The 19,587-nt window shown below is 33.9% G+C and overlaps 1 protein-coding gene across 3 annotated transcripts; it reads left to right on the top strand.

Moving 5' to 3' along the window:
• Nucleotides 1-12,139: 12,139 nt before the first annotated feature.
• Nucleotides 12,140-17,700, top strand: LOC111907721 (uncharacterized). 3 transcript variants are annotated; one of them, XM_042901034.1, is made up of 5 exons: nt 12,140-12,452; nt 13,113-13,312; nt 13,399-13,589; nt 14,428-14,508; nt 15,179-17,700. In XM_042901034.1, the coding sequence occupies exon 5, from the start codon at nt 16,515-16,517 to the stop codon at nt 17,583-17,585; it is 1,071 nt and encodes a 356-aa protein (XP_042756968.1). In that variant the 5' UTR covers nt 12,140-12,452; nt 13,113-13,312; nt 13,399-13,589; nt 14,428-14,508; nt 15,179-16,514; the 3' UTR covers nt 17,586-17,700. The 3 variants fall into 3 exon arrangements, with proteins under 3 accessions (XP_042756968.1, XP_042756967.1, XP_042756966.1); XM_042901033.1 differs by having other exon boundaries at nt 13,113-13,589; nt 15,179-15,389; nt 16,513-17,700; XM_042901032.1 differs by having other exon boundaries at nt 13,113-13,589; nt 15,179-15,883; nt 16,513-17,700.
• Nucleotides 17,701-19,587: the final 1,887 nt, after the last annotated feature.

Genomic DNA, 19,587 nt, shown 5'->3' with positions numbered 1-19,587 from the left:
CTCCGCATATTACAAGAGGGATAAAGTATCTAAATGTTTAACGTGAAACTTGTTGTAATTGCATCAGTTTTTAAGTTGTGAAAAACCTTTATGTTTAGCTTGTATTCCCCCTGAAAACGTTTTAAAAACTATAAAAGCGTAGGGGTGTGAACTCATCTGTAGTGAGTGGTTCTGACGTGTGGTTGGAAGAGGATTACAGAGTGTTAGGTGTAACCTTGAGCACACAATGATCCTAATAAACACATAGAGACATGTATGTTTATGAATTTAGTGTATAGACAACCAACTAAGAAGGGTAACACCCTTTTTGGCTAGGAAACTCTAAGATTCATGGGATACAATCACATATGATTGCATAACTAGGGTATATGGACACCATATAGAGTTTACGGTCAGAAGGGCATGACCAAAGAGAGTTCACGGTCCTTGGTGCCTACGGTTGTTGGGTTCATGGTCTAATGACCTTACGGTCAGAGAGTTTACGATCCATGGGTTTATGGTCTTTGAAGGGTGTACGGTCCATGAGTTTACGGTCATTGAAGGGTGTATGGTCTAAGGAGATACACTAGACCGTAAACACCTTTTGTACATGGAAAAGTAACAATTTCAAGGCAAAAATCAAGAATCCTAACTAGATATTAGTATAAGAGGATGATACTTACGATTTGAAGGAAAAGAAAGGTGTTTTCGTTCCAAAACACTAAAGTGTTCTCGAGGATTCTTTAAGATCTAGATAAAAATGAAATCCATGGATGAATCAAGAGTGCAACATGGATTTGGGAAGGATTTAACACACAAAGGAGGGATCACTTACTTGTTCTTGAAGATTTGGAAGCAAAACTCGAAAATTGTAGAGAGAGAGTAGAGATAGAAAGTTCTTGAAGTGTTTAAAGTTTGAAATGAAGGCCAAATACCCTATATATAGGGTAGAGTTTTCGGTCAAGGGGGTAGGGTGGGGTTGTACGACCGTAAACTCGAGTTTGCAGTCGTACACTCCTCTCGAAGGGGTGTTTAACTCGGATGCTATGCTTTGACTTGGAAAAACTCATTTTTGGACCCAAACCTCGATTGTACTGAATTTAGAATATTTAATTAGACCCGAGATAATGCTGACAATAGTAGAAATAAATTCCGAATTTATTTATTTTTAACGGTATGAACGGAAGAAATTTCAGGTTGTCACAACATGGGAGTTTCAAATGAATGTGATGAAAGGAAAAATGTTTCCTTTATAAGTATACTAGACGAATTCTCGCGCGTTGCGCAACGCATGTTAAAAATATATTGTTAAAATATTGAAATACATATGTTTAAAATGGTTATGTTATTGAAATTAACTTTGAGAAAATATTTTTACACTAATATATTATATATATATATATATATATATATATATATATATATATATATATATATATATATATATATATAGAGAGAGAGAGAGAGAGAGAGAGAGAGGTAGGTTCAATTGAGAAAATAAAAAAGGTTGAGAATGGGAGAATGATTCTCAGCCAATCATTTATTTAACATGTTCACCTTAAAAAAAAGCGCGTGCCCCTTTTTCATTAAGGGTATCTTTGTAAATTAGCAACTTTTTTACATAGAACTTATATATTCGTTGTTATCAGTTTCCAATTTGATGATATCTTTAGCTCGTTTGAATCAGATATCACTACAAATAATATGTCATTTAGTGGCACACAAAAAGTTCCACTAAAAACCCAAAAAAGTGTCACTAAAGGTTTTTTAGAGAATTGGCGGCACATATAGTAAACGTCACTAAAAACGCTCCCACTAAAACCCTTTAGTGGCACTTTTTGCTTTAGTCGCTGCAGTTTTTTAGGCTTTTAGTGACACTTTTTTATGTACCACAGTAGAAGAAAAAAAATTTGTGGCACACATTTTGCGCCATTGAATGCTCGTTTGTTTCAAAAATCCATTGTACTTTTAATTACACATTTTATGATTTTTAGTGGCACTTTCTTATTTGCCATTATAAACAAAAATATTATGACATTATTTACTGGTAAATACTCATGAGGTTTTATAATTTTGGCTACTTATATGTACTTAACTTCTATCTATAATATAAAATAAAATAAATAATTAAACTACAACACTAGAAAATAATAAAAAAATTCATTCCATAATACGAAACAAACGACATTTTCTTTTTTATTCCAATGGAATAAACCATTCCATTCCTTCCACGATTCAATCCCACCTTGAGAACTGTAAGATATTCATTAATCCTTTGACTTAAGACTAAACCATAGTGGTTACTATATCCTATTTTTTTGCAGCTTTTAAGTCCAATTCAACTTCCTTTTACTTGTTTTTTGTCATGGAAAATCAACAAGATGCCAAAGTAAACACGTGAGCTAGTGTACCCTGGTCATGAGCTTGCATTTTTTTCAATCACCTGATAAAATAACATTTTACATAAAAGTTAAAAAAATTCTCATCAGAAAAACCAAGATATATTTATTTTTCAAGAGTTTAAATAAACAAAAAAATACCCAAAATCCCATAATGAATGATGTAAGACAATTATAATAAGGATCGTAAATTACCTTTTGGTCCAAGTGTAATTCTTTTTTTTTTTCAATTTTGATGATTGCATTAGGTTTTTGTAACATTTTTGGGCCTACTCTAAGTAAAATGTCTATTTTGGGGCCAAGATTGCAAAAATCAACTATTATCAATGACCTATTTTACTTGGAAGACAGATGGACCAAAAACGTTACAAGAACCACAAATATTGACCGAAACTGCAAAAATCAACTATACTTGTGGAACAAAAATTTAATTTATCCTCCACCACAAGTATTAATAAAAACGCACATTAATCCCCTTTGTGCATGTTTCCAAACATTTGGAAGTATTCCAACATCTTGTATCTTTCTTTCAAGGCAGCTCTTCTCTAATAGTTCTCATCTGGTTTACATTCAAGAAAAATTATATAAAAACGGAAACAAAATTTAGAGATATTTTCATGAGGGACCATTTTGTAATTTGTTTTCTAGTTAGGGACCATTTATGTAATTTTCTATTAAAATAGGGTCCATTTTGTAAGTTATATGGACCATTTATGTAAAATGAAAATATTGTTGATCTCAACTTTTCATCAATATTTTTAGTAAAGGATTGTGGGATGAGGTAAAAATGTTCATGTGTCATCCGACTCAACTCTCCACATGCCAAAAAAAACCAAGAGATTGAGTAAAGCAAATTATATATTACCGTTTTGATTTTATTTTTCACATTTTTTTGTTCTTGTCTTGATAGGTGGAAAAGTTTTAAAATACCTGGCGACATGAATCTTCAATAGGCCATTCCATTCCAATTGTTATGATGGGTTCCAGATGATGATTTTTGATTTCCTAAAGGAGAGTTATTATAAGCAATATAAAAGTTATTAAGATTCCAAAACAAATGCATAGTAAGATTGTCGCACATATATATTGTAATTAATACTAGAATAATAATTAATTTACATGTAATTTCCTAAAAGAGAGTTATTAGGGACCATTTCTTTAACAATTTCATGCAACAAATATCATTTTTGTAACACTTTCTACCATAATGATCAATAACTCTAATATGAAAAATGGTGTTATGAAAACAAGACAAAAAAATAATAATAATAACACAGGGGCAAGGAAGATTATTGAAGCTAAGCCACCACATGAAACTAAATATAAAACTGTAGCATAGGAAGTCAAACCTGGTCAATGGTCCTAATGTATGGTGAAAGACCACCATGAACGCATAATACCCGTGAAAAAAAGAAAGACACAATTTGTATTAAAATCACAAATTCAAAATCATAACTGTAACATAATGATAATTGTGAAAAAAAACATACGGTTCCATCTATTATTGTTGACAAAGTTAGATAATCAAAAACATCTGTGTAGTATCTCCATGCATTAGCATTCCCAAACTTTCTCTGACATTCATCGTAGAATCCATACACCTACACAATATTAATAAACAAGTAATCCAAGATGACATCAACAACAAATTAACTCATACTTCTTGTTTTATTTTCAATTTTTAAAAATACTTTCCTCTTCATTTACTTCATGAGTAATATCAAAATATGTTGTGTGTTGTTACCTGTGTTAATTGCCTACTTTCATGGCTTCCACGCAGAAGAGTAATGTTTGCAGGGTATCTACAACCAAACCACATATAAACATAATACAGAGACATTAAGAATCAATTTTGATTATATATTTTATTCAGTAACATAGAACATAATAATTAACAAATGACACAACAGGAAAACACAGTGGATGATGGAACTGGAGCAGTAGATGCCACTTGTTGGCTGTTTGGAGCAGAATAAGCATTGTCAACAACAGGAATAGGAACAGGAACAGGAGACACCAGATTGAGTGCACTTGTAGAATATACATTTTCTATCCTAGGAGCACATGTGACTTCAATTTGGTTATAATAATTTGTCCATTGTTTATTATAATCTTGTTGATATTATACAGATGCCACAGGAGTATTATTTTGAGCAGTATAAGCAACATTAGAATCTGTAGTGTAGTTTGGATATTGGTGAACATAACCTGTTAAGGGTATTATTGATTTGGTTGCTAATGCTGATAGCTACTACTAGAGTAACTTACATATCCTATGTTTCCATATCCATATGGATCATTGTTCGGGTATGTAGCAGTTGCAGTTGCAGTTGGAGTTGCATAGTTAGCATACTCTAAATTAGCTGCTCCAGAACTTAAAACAGTGCCAACAGACGCCGCACTCAATCAGTTTAAGCACAAGTTATATACTTTTAGTGAAAAATGCTTAATTTGGACAACTATTACTTGATGCTATTATGGTTAAAAACAAGATATAGCATCATGCTTTTATTTACTTTTTTATTATAGCATCTTATGTAACTTCTTTATATCACAACATTAAACACTTATACTCATAGTTGTTTTCTTATTAGGACACCATACTTTGAATTTATTTATTTATTTTGCAATAATAACTTGTGTTTTCAATCTTTTTCAAAGTACAATGCTATAATAGGAAAAAAATGAATATACAATGCCATTTCTTCTATTTAAACTGATTAAAAACACATGCCCATACTACACACCACATAAATACACAATATGTTGGAACAAAATAGGGAGATTTTGTCAAAACACTAACATTATAGTTTGAGAAAATACATTCTTTAGATCCTTGTTTAGAACATGCTTGAATATTGGTACCTATCTCATGTTGCAATGACTGTTAATTTATAGCATTGTAATTTGAGAAATCAATTGCTTCAGATCCTTCATCAGATTCCTTGTTCATTTTATACAGAAAGAATAAGGTAACAATGCTTAATAAGCAAAGCATGAATACAAGAACAATAATCTGTGAGTTAATTCAAAACATGAACTTTGATAACAGAAACAATTCTTAATAACTAATAGAAACAATCAAAGAAAAAAACACATTAATAACATATCTATGGCAAGAAGGATGATTGTACTAGATGATTTAAAGTTGAGTACTATATAGATGTTTACAATACTTAGAATAGGAAATCAAACCATCAGTATGTAAAATAGTTCAGTGAATCAGAAGAATTGATGACTTCTAAGAGTCGACGTGTGTTTCCAACAGTCGATAGGTTTCCCAATCTAACCAGGCTCATTTCAGGTATCAATTTCTAAAATTGAACGATTCGCATTTTGTAACTAATCTCTAATATAACCAGGCTTATTCTAGGTATCGATTGAGGATGACCTCAACATCGTACATATTTCCGATCAGGTGAACGAACTATGTGACTATACTAAAAAAGGTGTCCATCGAGTGGTTTAATCAAAATACATGAAACAATTTGAGGAGAATGTGAAGGAGTAAGAAAATGCATGAGATATTACCTGATTAAATTAAAAGCACAGATGAGGAGAATGAAGCAAATGCAGCGGCGTTGGTGGGCGAGGAAGACTGGAAAAATCGAACATTAGTGAGGGCGATGACTTGAAGGTGTGGCGACGGGGTTAAAGCACCGGCGATGGAATTGAGCGATTGAGTTCAGAGCGTATTTACCACTTATTAGCCCTAGGTTGAAACATAAATGAGGGTAAAAAATGTAAATGTAAATGAAAAGCACCTGATGGGAAAACAATGAGGGGAACAAAAATTCAATATATTTTTTTAGTTTTAGTGGCATAAAAGTTAAACTAAATAAAACATATAAATTTTTTTAGATTCTTTTTTAAGTTATGACCGTCACTAATAAATATGACTTTTAGTGGCATAAAATGTAAATGTAAAGTGTCACTAATAAATATGACTTTTAATGGCTTAAAGTGTAAAGTGACACTAAACCCATTAATTTTTATAGTGACACCTAAAATGTGCCACTAAAGGCTTGATTTTGTGGCATAAATTAAATATGCCACTAAAAGTGTGTGCCACTAAATATCAATTTGTTTGTAGTGTATGAGGAATTCATTATGAAAATTCTTTTCTTTATATAACTCGTTAGCAATTATACGTATTTTTTCATTAATCGTGAAGTTTCACATCTGTGTTTCAGTTTTCTTCTTCGTATTCAGTTTCCGATTTGATAAGGTATGTATATCATTTGATTCGGATAGATCAGAGTTAATTATCAAGATTATTGCTTTATATAATTGGGAAAACTGCAATAAAGTCTTTACATATTGGTCTCATAATCGATTTAGTCCCTATACTTTTTTTTATTCAATTAAGTCCCAAAAACCGGTAATCGTATTCAATTTAGCCCGTTTACCTGGTCAACAGGTCATCTAACTTTCAAAAATTACATTTTTGGCCCAGATTTCAAAAATATTTACAAATTTGGTCCAAAATTTACACTTTTGGCCCATATTTTAAATTTTATTACAAATTTGGTCCAAAATTTACCCTTTTGGCCCAAGTTTTAGAATTATGTTATGAATTCATCCTAACTTTAGTTTTTTTACAACTTTTTTCTCAAAAAAAAAATTCGAATAAGTTTTTTCTTTATAAAATCATATTTATACAAAAAAAAAACATATTTTCCCATAAAAAAATCTTACATTTTCTATATAAAACATTTTTTTTTAAAAATTTGTATACGAAATACCTATTTATAAAATTAGGTATTTATTAAGTACATAAATATATACAAATCCGTTTTTATAAAAAAAGAATATACAAACATATATATATATATATATATATATATATATATATATATATATATATATATATATATATATATATATATATATATATATATATATATATATATATATATTGTAACAAACTAGCAATGCTCATTGGAGATTCGACTTGTCAACCTTCAATTATGTCAAAAATCGTTTATGAAAATAAACGTGCAACACTCAAACGTGTTCAATATATAGGCAATCATGACAATTTATATTAAGTTCTTCAATTCCGTGTTTGGGGGGTGATAGGAACTAGTACTATTGCTTTCTTCTTACCAATTTTATTTAGTTAAATGTTCGGTTGTTTTTACTTATAGTTAATAGATTAAATAGGCTCTCACGCATCATTCATGTATGCTCTATAAAAATATAAAACTTAAAGCATATTGTCCTTAGAAAAGAAATTCGAAAGTAATTACTAATTAGCACAATTGTTTTGTTATGAAAACAAAAAGAAAATGACATCAAGTTTGTATTAATGCCACATTTAGAAGCAAACGTTTTGGTTTTATATTGTTATGAAAACAAAAAGTAATCACTAACATAATCCCCTGAAATGTTGGCCTATCCTGGCTGCCCACTCCCGATCCTAACCTGGATCCGGTCTCAAGACGTCTCGTAACCACCATTCTGGTAAGACACCAAAAAGATCTCTGATAATCCATATAATGACATGGGACCAACTCCCAACCCAAAACCCTAGGGGTGATGACTTCCTTGCTACGCGTATGGGTCTTGTGCTTTTAGTAGTACGAGCCCATAATACCTTCCACACCTACCCATATTTGTCTCAAGTATCATCACAACGCCCTAAAAATATACATAATCACAGCGAACGCTCAATCCTCACTCCTAGAGGAATGCTAAATATCTCGTAACTGGCCTCCCGACCTCACACAACCCACCAATCCATGAAACTTCCACCAAACCTGTAACACTAGTGTATGCTAGCCATACATAACGATGGACCCTATAGACTTTCGAATATCTGATCCTACCCTAAGTCCCTAATCAACAAGAACATAACATGAGGCCAAATCAAACATTCTCAGGCTATAAGATCTTAATTATGTACAGCCGTGATACATACACAAGCAACTATAGTAATGATGTCAATCTCATATAAGGAAAACCCTAGGCTAGCAGGCATCATGTAATAAGGCAATTCTATCATGCAATTCCTGAAGATCCCTAGCCTAGTACTAGCATGTTGTTCTAAGTTCTAACATATCACAATATCAAATAACTATACGATATTTTGGGGTCTACTTACTGGCTCCAGTTGATCGTACAATTCGCATCCTCTTTTACTTATTTTGAAAACCATTTGAAATCATTTTGAAAATCTTTTTCCTTAGTTTGAGACTCGATTCACACGAATGTTCCTCCAATTCGCTCAAACCAAGGCTCTGATACCAACTTGTAACATCCATAAAATTCGAGCTTATTTAAAACTTTTTAAATCCTTTAAAACCATTCAGATATTACAATTTATTTTCAAAATAGTTTAAACATCAGAGTTCCCATAAATCATAATCATTAATCGAGGAAGTGTACGGTCACGCCTTCGCCTTCCTGCGGTCATCCGTTGAACCTGAAACAATAAACTGAAACTGCAAGCTCGAAGGCTTAGTGAGTTACCCCCAAAATACCAACGCCATACCGATATAGCCACAACATATATCATATAAGTAAACAACATGCATAATGAGCCTTCAGCCTGACTGGACAGGCTCGCATGCCTACAACCTATCTGGACCGCTCCCGAGCCTTCGGCATCACTGGACCGCCTCGCAAGGCCTACAACCTATCCAGACCGCTCGCTGGGTATGTTGGCCTACAACACAAAGTAGGACCACTTCAACCCAACCCCCAACCAAACAACCATGTGCACATATAACAGATAATTACATAATAGTCTATAGACCAAACTGATCTAACAGATCAATAGCATAGCAACATCCTATAACCAGGATACCGACCTAACCGATCACTAACATAGCATCATCCTATATACCAGGATACTAATGTGTAGATAAATATCATACACTAGCTCATATCGTATAACAGTCAAGCTGATCTAACAGATCACTAATCATAGCAACATCCCAATAACCGGGATACAGACCTAACCGATCACTAAGCATAAGCATATCACCATCCTAACTACCAGGATGTAATCAATAAACATATCATGCCAAAATCCGGATACAAATCCATATAAGGCCGGCCTTGGTGCCTTAGACCCTGTTGATGTAGTGAGGATAACTCACCTCGCACTGCCGATCTGAACTAAAGAATCGAACTCCCGAATCGCTGCCTCACCAGAAATCCCGAACAACTGATCTCTCGACTCCCAAAGCTAGCAATACCAAAATATCACTTAGTTCAAAACAATAATCCTCCTTAGGGTAAAATGACCATTTTACCCCTAGTCCAACTTGGTCCATATCTAAGGCTCAAAATCATAATATAAAAAGCCCAACACTAGATGGGTTCCCAGACCCACTAGTGGCCCACTAATGGCCCAATTTGCTAAATTGGTCCCAATCCCTCTTGTGGGCCTTACCCTAAGCCCAAACATCTTCTTGGCCCACATTATCTGACTTTTGATGGCCTGCTAAGGCCCAAAGGACAAAAAGCCCCCTGCATGGCCCAAACCGAGGCCCAAAATCCATAAGGCCCATAACTAATGAGTACGTTGGGTGTACTCCTATGAATGCTAAACGTACTAGCCAAATGGTACGTACGTTGGGCGTACCTGCTTGTACGCTCAATATACTCCCCTGTTAAGTCATTTTCCTATTGAGTGCTTAATACTCAGATTCAGAAGCTAAAATCACAGATCCAAGTCCTTTCCAACGTCTTAATCCATAAAGTCACTGACTTGGTGACTTTGCATCCCCCCCAAAAGACCAAATCTCAAAGTATAACATTCTAGTTCCATGGAAATGACTCAAACTTCAACATGGATGGTCATAAAATCTAAAGGAACCAACTTTATGGACCTTAAGCCTCAGAAACACTAAGAGGGGCAACTCAAAGCTCCTGGAATGAAATCAAGACCACTAGATCTCATCTTTGGGACCAAAATGAACTAAAACTCACTAGTAAGAGATCTAAGATATCAACCATCAAGTTAAAAGATTTATACCTTCATCAAGCTGGAAAATGAGTCCCAAAAGCTAGATCCATAAGCTTCCCCTTGATCCCCATCTTTGCACCAAGCTCCACCTTCTTGAAAATGGACCAACACACTCCAAAAATGGATTCCATAAGCTCAAAATGCCACCATGAGTGATTGAGGATGATTTCTAGGCTTTGGAGGGATGGAGGCTGAAGATATTAGGGTTAAGATATGAGATAAAGAGCTTAAATAGGGTCCAAGTCCCTAAAATAGGGTTTTGATCTGACTGGAGTACGCCCAACTTACTCCTGGGAACCTTCGCGACCATCCTAGTCAGTACACCCAATGTACTCCAAGGTACGCCCAACATACTACCTTTTTCACTAGTATGCCCCGCGTACTTGGCTAAGCATAAAAACCACAAAACTTCCGAAGACCATAACTTCTTCGTTATAAACCCGTTTCTAACGATCCTTATATCCACGGAAAGGTAACGAGAAGCCCTACACTTCTATCAGTTCATACCTTTCTTATAACCTTCTGAGCAAAAATCTATTTATCACAAAATCCCAAGTGACACTTCACCGAAATACCCCTAGGCTCCAAAACACGAATAGAACACCTGGATCACTTCTAATACATCACCCGCACCCGAATGGGCCTAGAACCTACCTTTTCAAAAGCCATAATCCTTATGATGACCGATATTTAGGCCACAACCCCAGACTAGGAGTCGATTCGGAATAGGGTGTTACATAAAGCGTCTTTAAATTGACCACGTTAACAACCAAGCTCACAAACAATAAACCACCACTAGTTCACGCCATTTCCATCTGCCTTACCTTAGCATAAATCACCCTTACCATCTTCACTTCCTGAAAACAACTCCTACATCTTCACGAGTCTGCTTCACCTCCGCTTCACCATTTCGCTACCTCCGACCACATGCCGTCTTCACCACTAACCACCACCGAGAACACCTACCATAGAGCACCTACCTTTTGCTGAGAACCATCCATGCGTCATCATCTCCTACATACTTCCGATTTACCACCATTATTCCACCTTACACAACCTGACGCCACCAAATGTCAATCAGAAACATAAAAGGAAGAAGAAAAAAAATTAGTTTATCTACGTACTTGCCATCGCCACCACTAACCAACAAGAACACTGACCACAACCCCTGACTTTGCCTAGAACCATCAAATCACCACCATCTCTTACATATTTCTGATCTACCAACCTTGTTCCATCTTATGATGCGGTCCCCATTCTTTAATGATGCGTTTATTAGATTGAAGAGTTAGGAGGGAAATAGAAATTTTGGTTTGTTAGAAAATCAAAAGTTCAGGGGAAATGAAACATTAGAATGAAATTTTAGAGGGAAAGAATAAACAAATGATGTGGTTACCATATCATTTTTTTTAGGCGGTTTTTATTTATATAAATGTGTTTAATAGTGTGGTTTCGAGCTAACACATTAAATAATGCGTTTTTAATGTCTTTTAATGCGGATATAAGAAAACCGCTCCAACAAATGCTTTAGATGGTGAAGTTTTTTATTTTATTAATACGAAAGTGTTTTAACGGTGTGGTTTTAGTCTCTCGCCGAAAAAAAAAAAAAAAAGTCATCGCACTATTAAAATCTGTTCTGTGCTAGTGTGGGTTATGTGATATAAAAATCATAGAAATAATGTCTATATGAGACAAAATCACAGAAATTATCCGGGCGTAATAATGAAATTAAAAAGAAAATGTTCTTTTGTTTGAGAATATTACAAAAAATAATATGGAAAAATATAGGGTTAGTGCAGAAACATGGTTCAAGAAAAACCTTGGTTAACAACGTCGCATTTTACCTCATAGGCTCATACCCTTCTTTATCAGTTGTACATCAATTCCCCGGCGACCGCCCTTCATATCCGGCGCCCTCCAACCCCTCCACCGGCTCTCCACTCTCTGCCGAAAAGCAACGCCCTGGTTATTTGGTTTGCTTATCAGTTAACCCCACATCTCCCCTCTCTCCCAGCCTCACCCCCGGTGGCCTTTCATCGTCCTGCAATCCATTGCCTCCGCAGTTCATTACTTTATGTTAAACTGGCATCATCAAGGTTGAATTTAAATCTTCTTCTCTTCTTTAATCGATTTTTTCCCTTCCTAGCTTGTTATTTATTTATTTATTTATTAATTTCCCTTCTCTTTATTGTCTTATGTTTCTGCTTTAAAACCCTAGAAAACCAGAGAAAAATCTCTTGTCTTATTTCATCACTGAATTCCCCCAATTTATCCATATCTTCAAATAGCTTATGTTTTTCGTATGAGATTTGATTTGTAGGTTGAATTATGATACAAGTTTACATGAAAATGGGTCTACGATAAGCATACATAGTGTATATAATAAAGAAGGGCATTGGGCCTAATTGGTCATTTTGGTTATTCTAACAAAGATAGCACTATTATATACATTAGATCAATTGCTTTTGAAGGGCATCCTATGAATGATTCCTCTTCTCCAAACTTCCTCTGCTCATACATTTGGCTACAAAATCTCCATCATCAACTATTCTTCAATATTAGTTGTTTCTTGATGTTATAGCTATTGATTGATCGTTTATTTAGTTCAGCCTTAATCAATTGGAGGCGTAATAATTTCTTGATGATGCTTATAACTATTGTCTGTGAATACTTGTCCCTTGTTTATAACTATTGTCTCGCTGGAATTTGCATTTACGAAGGCCTTAAATTTATTTATTTATTTTTTGCAAATGTAGGAATGGTAAAAGACTGGAGTATGACTAGAAACCAGAATCGTGATACATCTAGAAAAATTCCTGACAATGGTGGTGTGGTGCCTTGGTCATATCTTAACCATGATGTGCTTCTTTTAGTTATCATGCAACTGGAGCTGATTTTATTTCATTCAGTGGAGTTTGCAAGTCATATACTTCATTGCAGTATATAACAGGAAAAGGTTTATGGGTTCCAAATTAACCACCCATGTTGATACACGGATCTTTGCATATTTTATAAGAAAGACTAGTGTTGTGTTACCTACAGGATATCGAAGGAAGAGTGTTTAAAACCTATGACTTCTGGCTTGTGGATCCCATCAGGAGGCATGAACTTTATTTCCCTAAGGCCTAATGTCTGTTTTTCTGTTGATGCTGCACCTGAAATAGGAGTTAGGGCTATCCTTATTTTTTAACCTTCAATATTTGAGCGGGTGTTTGCTATCTTAAATACAGCGGGTAATGGACTGTAATTATCGGTTTTGATTTATATGTTGGAACATTTTTAAGATTTTGGGATTGTTTAAGCAGTTTCAGTGATATTCAAGCTTTTGATCGGATGTGATTGTTTTTAACAACTTTTAGCGTAATCCATATTCTTTTATTTTGTGCAGTTTCAGTGATAGAAATAGAATATCTTTATGTTTCTCATTACTTTATTTGATCTATAACATCATTTTTACTATATCGGACGAGAGATTGAACATTTAGATTTACTGTGCCCAAAAGTTGGAAATGAACTTTCGAATTTATTGTTTGAAAAGTTCATCGCGTTGGATCGGTTGGTATTGTTTTTGACACCTTTAGGCTTTAGGTATGATTGGTTCTGATGAAATGCAATCGTAAAGGAATGGAATGAACAGAGTAATAGAATGGGTTATTGCATTCCATTACGATGTTTGGTTGTCTTGAAGAATATAAAGAGCGATTTATTTGTTATGTACATTTAGGTATATTTCTTATATTAATTTGATCTTTGATAGATGGTTTGAATCGACAATCTTGTGGTTCCTCATCATTCATCACCCTCGTGAACCATCATCAAAAGTAAAGCTACCTGTCAGATATCTGTGATTCCTTTGATTTTTCTGTTACTAATATTATTAAGATTGGGATTTCGTGTACTTTCTATTTCTGCAAGTTATCATAATTTGCCAATTTGGGCTGCCCTTTTTAGTCTACTTCCCATAAAAATTTATATGTTTCATTTTTGCCATTTCTGATTTGTTTGGTTTTTTATAAGATTTAGTTGTGTTTGTGTATGTTGCTGTAAAAGTTTCCATTCATTTACTTGTAGGAAGCAAGCATTCTATGACACTTTACCTCAATGGACTACTTAAGCTATTTGTTTTCTGTAACGAATCCCATCATTTACAAGGTACTTTTCTTTATCATGTATGGTTGACAAATAATTTTGGAAAAAAATTTCCAGTTGCAATCAATATATATATATATATATATATATATATATATATATATATATATATATATATATATATATATATATATATATATATATATATATAAAGAGAGAGAGAGAGAGAGTTAGGTTCAAATGTTTTCACTATCTATTGTGTGCATATATTATTGATTCTGGACCAATCATTTTAGTTATTTAAGAAAGTAATTAATGCATATTAAATGCTGAAAATGTAATTAATATTCATTATATCTTCAACATATAATATGTATTAATTACTTTCTTAAAATAACTAAAACGATTGGTCGAGAATCAGTCATACATGCACACAATAGATAGTGAAAACAAAATAACCTAACCCTATATATATATATATATATATATATATATATATATATATATATATATATATATATATATATATCATATCATATGGAGGTTTTACAACTTAGTGCATTACCATTTTGCCATTATTTTTTTGAGTTGAATAGATGGTTAATCAAGGCTTATGAATTACGTGAGGGGGGGTGTTGTAATTACATTTTGTGTATGTCCATTTATTATGGATGATGATGATGAATTTTCGTAGTATACAAATGCATAACAGAAATTATATGCTCTAATACAGCATTGAATCACTGGCACGAGCACAATGATCACGTGTGAAGTCACGTGCACTCACCAGTCACCGCTTCTTATTAAGGGGTATGATTGTAATTTCTCCTTGAAATCGGAACCTAATGTTATCTCTCAATTCCCATCTCATCTCTAGTATTTATGCTTCTCTCGAGTACAAACCCTAGAACCCCACCTTCAACGCCGTGTCTTTACCATTGCAGGTATATTTTTCTCCTTGGCTTCTATATTTGAGTGTTTCCTTTTGTCAAATTATCTTCTGTGTTTCGCTCTTCACAATAGTTTTCATAATTAAAACCTTTTCCCTAATTTGATTTGAAGTTCAGGCTACAAAATTTAACTTAATTGCTCAAAGATCTGATAAAATTTCTTGAGGATTTCATCCTAGAAATCCGATCATTTTCATATAATCTGATTGTTTTTCCTCGATTTGGTTTTGACCTGATTTGAGTTTTTGCCCTAGATTCATTCAATGTGATCTAATCAGTTCAACTTAGTTAGTTAGCATCGGAGTTTGCATACAGTTAACAAAGCTGCAATAATGATTGCAAAATGAGCTTTTGGATCTCCATACGATGATTTAGCGTTTCTGATCTAATACTTGGATTCTCACATGAAAATCGAGTTTCCATATAGGCAAACTTGCCGCTAACAACCTTCGGAAAGGATGTTTATTTTTTGGGTTCTTCCCTTTCAGGTATCAAGTCCTAGTTGAAGGAAATTGATTAAAATTTGTTGTTTTTATGTGTTCTGGAAAACAAGTTACACTTCATCGGTTCATCCATATTCTGAAAACTCCATCCTTCAGGTGGTTAGTAGTCTGTAGATAGTGCACTTAATTGTATTGACCCATTTGCAACAACTTTTTACAATGTGGATGATTTACAATTTTGCAAGCACAATTTTTGTTAAAAACATCCATTTCTTCTAGAACTGCTAATTTCCAGTCAGGGTTGATTTTGGGAAAAGTGTTGGTGAGGTAATTATATTGCAACAGGATGATGAGTACATGTTGTTAACCCTTTTTAATTTATTATGCATTTTTTATGGAACTGCAAAACAACTTCAACTGGATTGTATATGTTTTCTTTTCATTGGGATCTCGGCAAGTTACAAAGCCACTTATTGGGCTCCCGAAATATAAATGTATCTATGGACGTAATATTCAGTAATGTCAGTTTTCTCCTTTTCTTGCAACCTCTTGTAATAATTCAATTATTCGGTAAGGTAACGTCTGTATATATGTGTATGCTTACAACTCTTGTATCTTATATGGAATTTGCATTTACCAAGCGCTCAAATATTTAATTTTCTTTTGCACTATAGGAATGGCCAAGATAAGGAGAATGACCAGAAACCAGAATTGTGATGGCTCATCATCATCCAGCAGGAAGAGAGTCAACGGTGGTGTGGCACCTTGGTCAGATCTTGACCATCATTTGCTTTTTTTAGTTATGATGCAATTGGGTGTCATTGATTTTGTTGCATTTAGTGGGGTATGCAAATCATGGAGGAAACTTGCACTTGATAACAGGAAGATTTTTATGGCATCCAGACCACCTATGTTGATATCGATCTCTCATCGTTCTTGTAAGAAAGAGTGGTACTGTTACCTGGAGGACCTTCAAGGTAGAAAGTTCAAAACCATCCTTCCCCATTATGCTGGCAGGATCTGTGTTGGAATAACTTGCGGTTACCTGATCTTTTTCGGGCGGAAAACCAAAGACTTCTGGCTTGTGAATCTTATCACAAGGCATGAACTTCATTTCCCTTGTTTCCCCTTTGATACAAACATTAATCCAGAAAGTGTTGCATGTATCCTTGTCTATTCATCTTTAGTATCTGGGTGGGTGTTTGTGATGTTGCTTACATTCACCTATCAAGTTTGGTTTTCTATAGCGGGTACACAAGCATGGAATCGTATCTACTCCACTTCCCTCATGATTGATTTACATGCTTTTAAGGGGAAGATATATACCATAAACATAGGTTGTCGTGTATATGAAATGAGTCTCAATCCAGACCCCAAATTGATGTTACTCCATACCAAGAATTTTCCAAAGCCAGACTTCTTATCTCCGGAGTTTCTTACTTCGAGTGAAAACCTTTATGTGGTGGATTGTAGGTCTAAAGATTCATACGACGTTCACTATCTAGATTTTGAGGAAATGAAGTGGGTGTCGTCGGGAAAAACATTTGAAGAATGTGTGTTCTTTATTAACAGCTTGAAGTATTCTGCTGCTATTAAATCAGAGTTGTTGGTTGATCATCGGTCACTATATAAGAGATTTGCTTACTTCCTTTCCACCATTGATACAAGTCGAAAAGGCCGGTTCCTTCCTTCACACATTTGGTACTTTCCCAATGATTGTCTGAATGATAATCGTTTACATGAATGATGACTTGGATTGGATGCGCTGTTATCTTGGTTTTTATCTTTGCATATGCTCAACATTAAGATGTTTTATCGATGGATTTGCATTTTCAATTTATTGTTCAAAGATTTTGGTTGTCCTTTGCTTTTAGCTATACAACTACCAATTATATGACCCTTTTATACTTTTTGGTGTCCTTTGCTTTCAAATCTGTGCCTACTGCATTATGTGTACCACATTGACACATGCTGTATGAAGGACCATTTGATGTTATATTGCTGTGTATGCAACAACGTTTTGTTGAAAAAACATTATTCGTTCTTTTTTCTTTGTCAATGTTTGAAATATGCTGATAGTATAGCTGTTGTTAAAAATCCTTTGGGTTTGTGGCTAGCAGCTTGTAGCGAGATGAACAGGTGAAATGCATTATGCTTGTAGATGCTAAATATACAGGGAGGAATTTCATCTACAAAAGTTATAATTACATTGTCCGAGTGTAATTTACTTTCTTTTATATTGATAGACAACTTTGCTACAATCACTTGCTTGACATTTTATGTTCATTTATGTGGTTACCAGGATCTAATTAATACAATAATTATTATGACAATCTCAAAGGTAAAATTACATCAAATGTTCATCGCGTATTTCACATCTACAAGAATTAGGGGTGGCAAAAGTTGACACGACACGATAAAAATACACGACACGATATAAAATTGGGACGAAATAAAAAATCGAATTCGTGTTCGTGTCGTGTAAAAGAAACACGAAATCGTGTCGTGTCGTGTTCGTGTCTGTAATTCGAAACGATAATAACACGATAACAACACGAATATAACATGATTATAAACACGATTTTAAAACGATTAAACCACGATATTGACACGATAATTTATTTTTGTAATAATTTAAATAATAAATTTTATATTTTAAGCGTATAATATAATTATTCAAATAAAAAAGTTTCGCCGGCTCCTTTGAGAATTGAAAGAACGTGCACTGGAAACTCAATCGACAATTTCCCTTCCCCATACTTGTATTGATGGCTTTGTTAACGGCACTATGCTCAATCGATTGTATTAAAGGGTTCCAATTCATCAATTCTCCCTTAAATCACACGTATATGCTCTAACATTTATCCCAATCAAGTGAACAACCCTAATTTTCCAATACCTTCACATCGTGTTGCTGACCTCCATTGCTGATCGAAACAAGTGAAGACGGTGAAGGTGTGAAGCACTTAGTTCTTATCGATTGCAATCAAGGTATTTATTTCATGTGCTCTTAAATCGAAAATAACTTCTTTAAAATTTTGTTCTTAATCGATTCTCAGTTTGCTCTTAAACCGCTAAGAACTTATATAACTCGTTTTTTTCCCTCTTAATCGATTATTGAGACATATTCATAATTGATTCCAGTTATTAGATGCTCTATCATTCTCGTTTTTCTAATCAAGGGTTTAATTTGATTTCTTAAACAGTTTAATAAGAAATCAAGTTATGTCCTTTTTTCCTGTTCTTCCTGATTCATGTTCTTGATTCCGTTTTTTTTCCTCTTCTTCCTGATTCACGTTCTTGATTATAGTTTTTTAGTATATTTTGCTGTATAACTTATACTTAATCTCTGTTTGCCACTGCAGAACTTATCATTTTTTTCCTGTTCTTACTGATTGTATGGGATATAGCTATTGATTGTACACATTTTTATTAATGTGTGTTGTGTTTAATATTCTTCTTTTGTATCTGATTACATACTTTTTTCTAGAATGTTTCTTATCTTTTACACAAATGTAATACTTATTATTCATAGATTTTTTTCTGTTCTTACTGATTGTGTAGGGGATATAGCTACTGATTATACACTTTTTTGTTATTGTGTGTTGTGTTTAATGTTATTCTTCTGTATTGGTTACATACTTTTATTTTCTAGATTGCTTCTTGTCTTTTACACAAATGTACAACTTATATTTCATAGTTTGTTTTTTCTTTTCTTCCTGATTGTAGGGGATTTGGCTATTGGTTAA

The sequence above is a fragment of the Lactuca sativa genome, chromosome 4 (genome assembly GCF_002870075.4).
Source record: "Lactuca sativa cultivar Salinas chromosome 4, Lsat_Salinas_v11, whole genome shotgun sequence".
NCBI lineage: Eukaryota > Viridiplantae > Streptophyta > Magnoliopsida > Asterales > Asteraceae > Lactuca > Lactuca sativa.
Note: the sequence above shows the minus strand (reverse complement) of the source record. Positions and strands in the feature narration are given on the sequence as shown.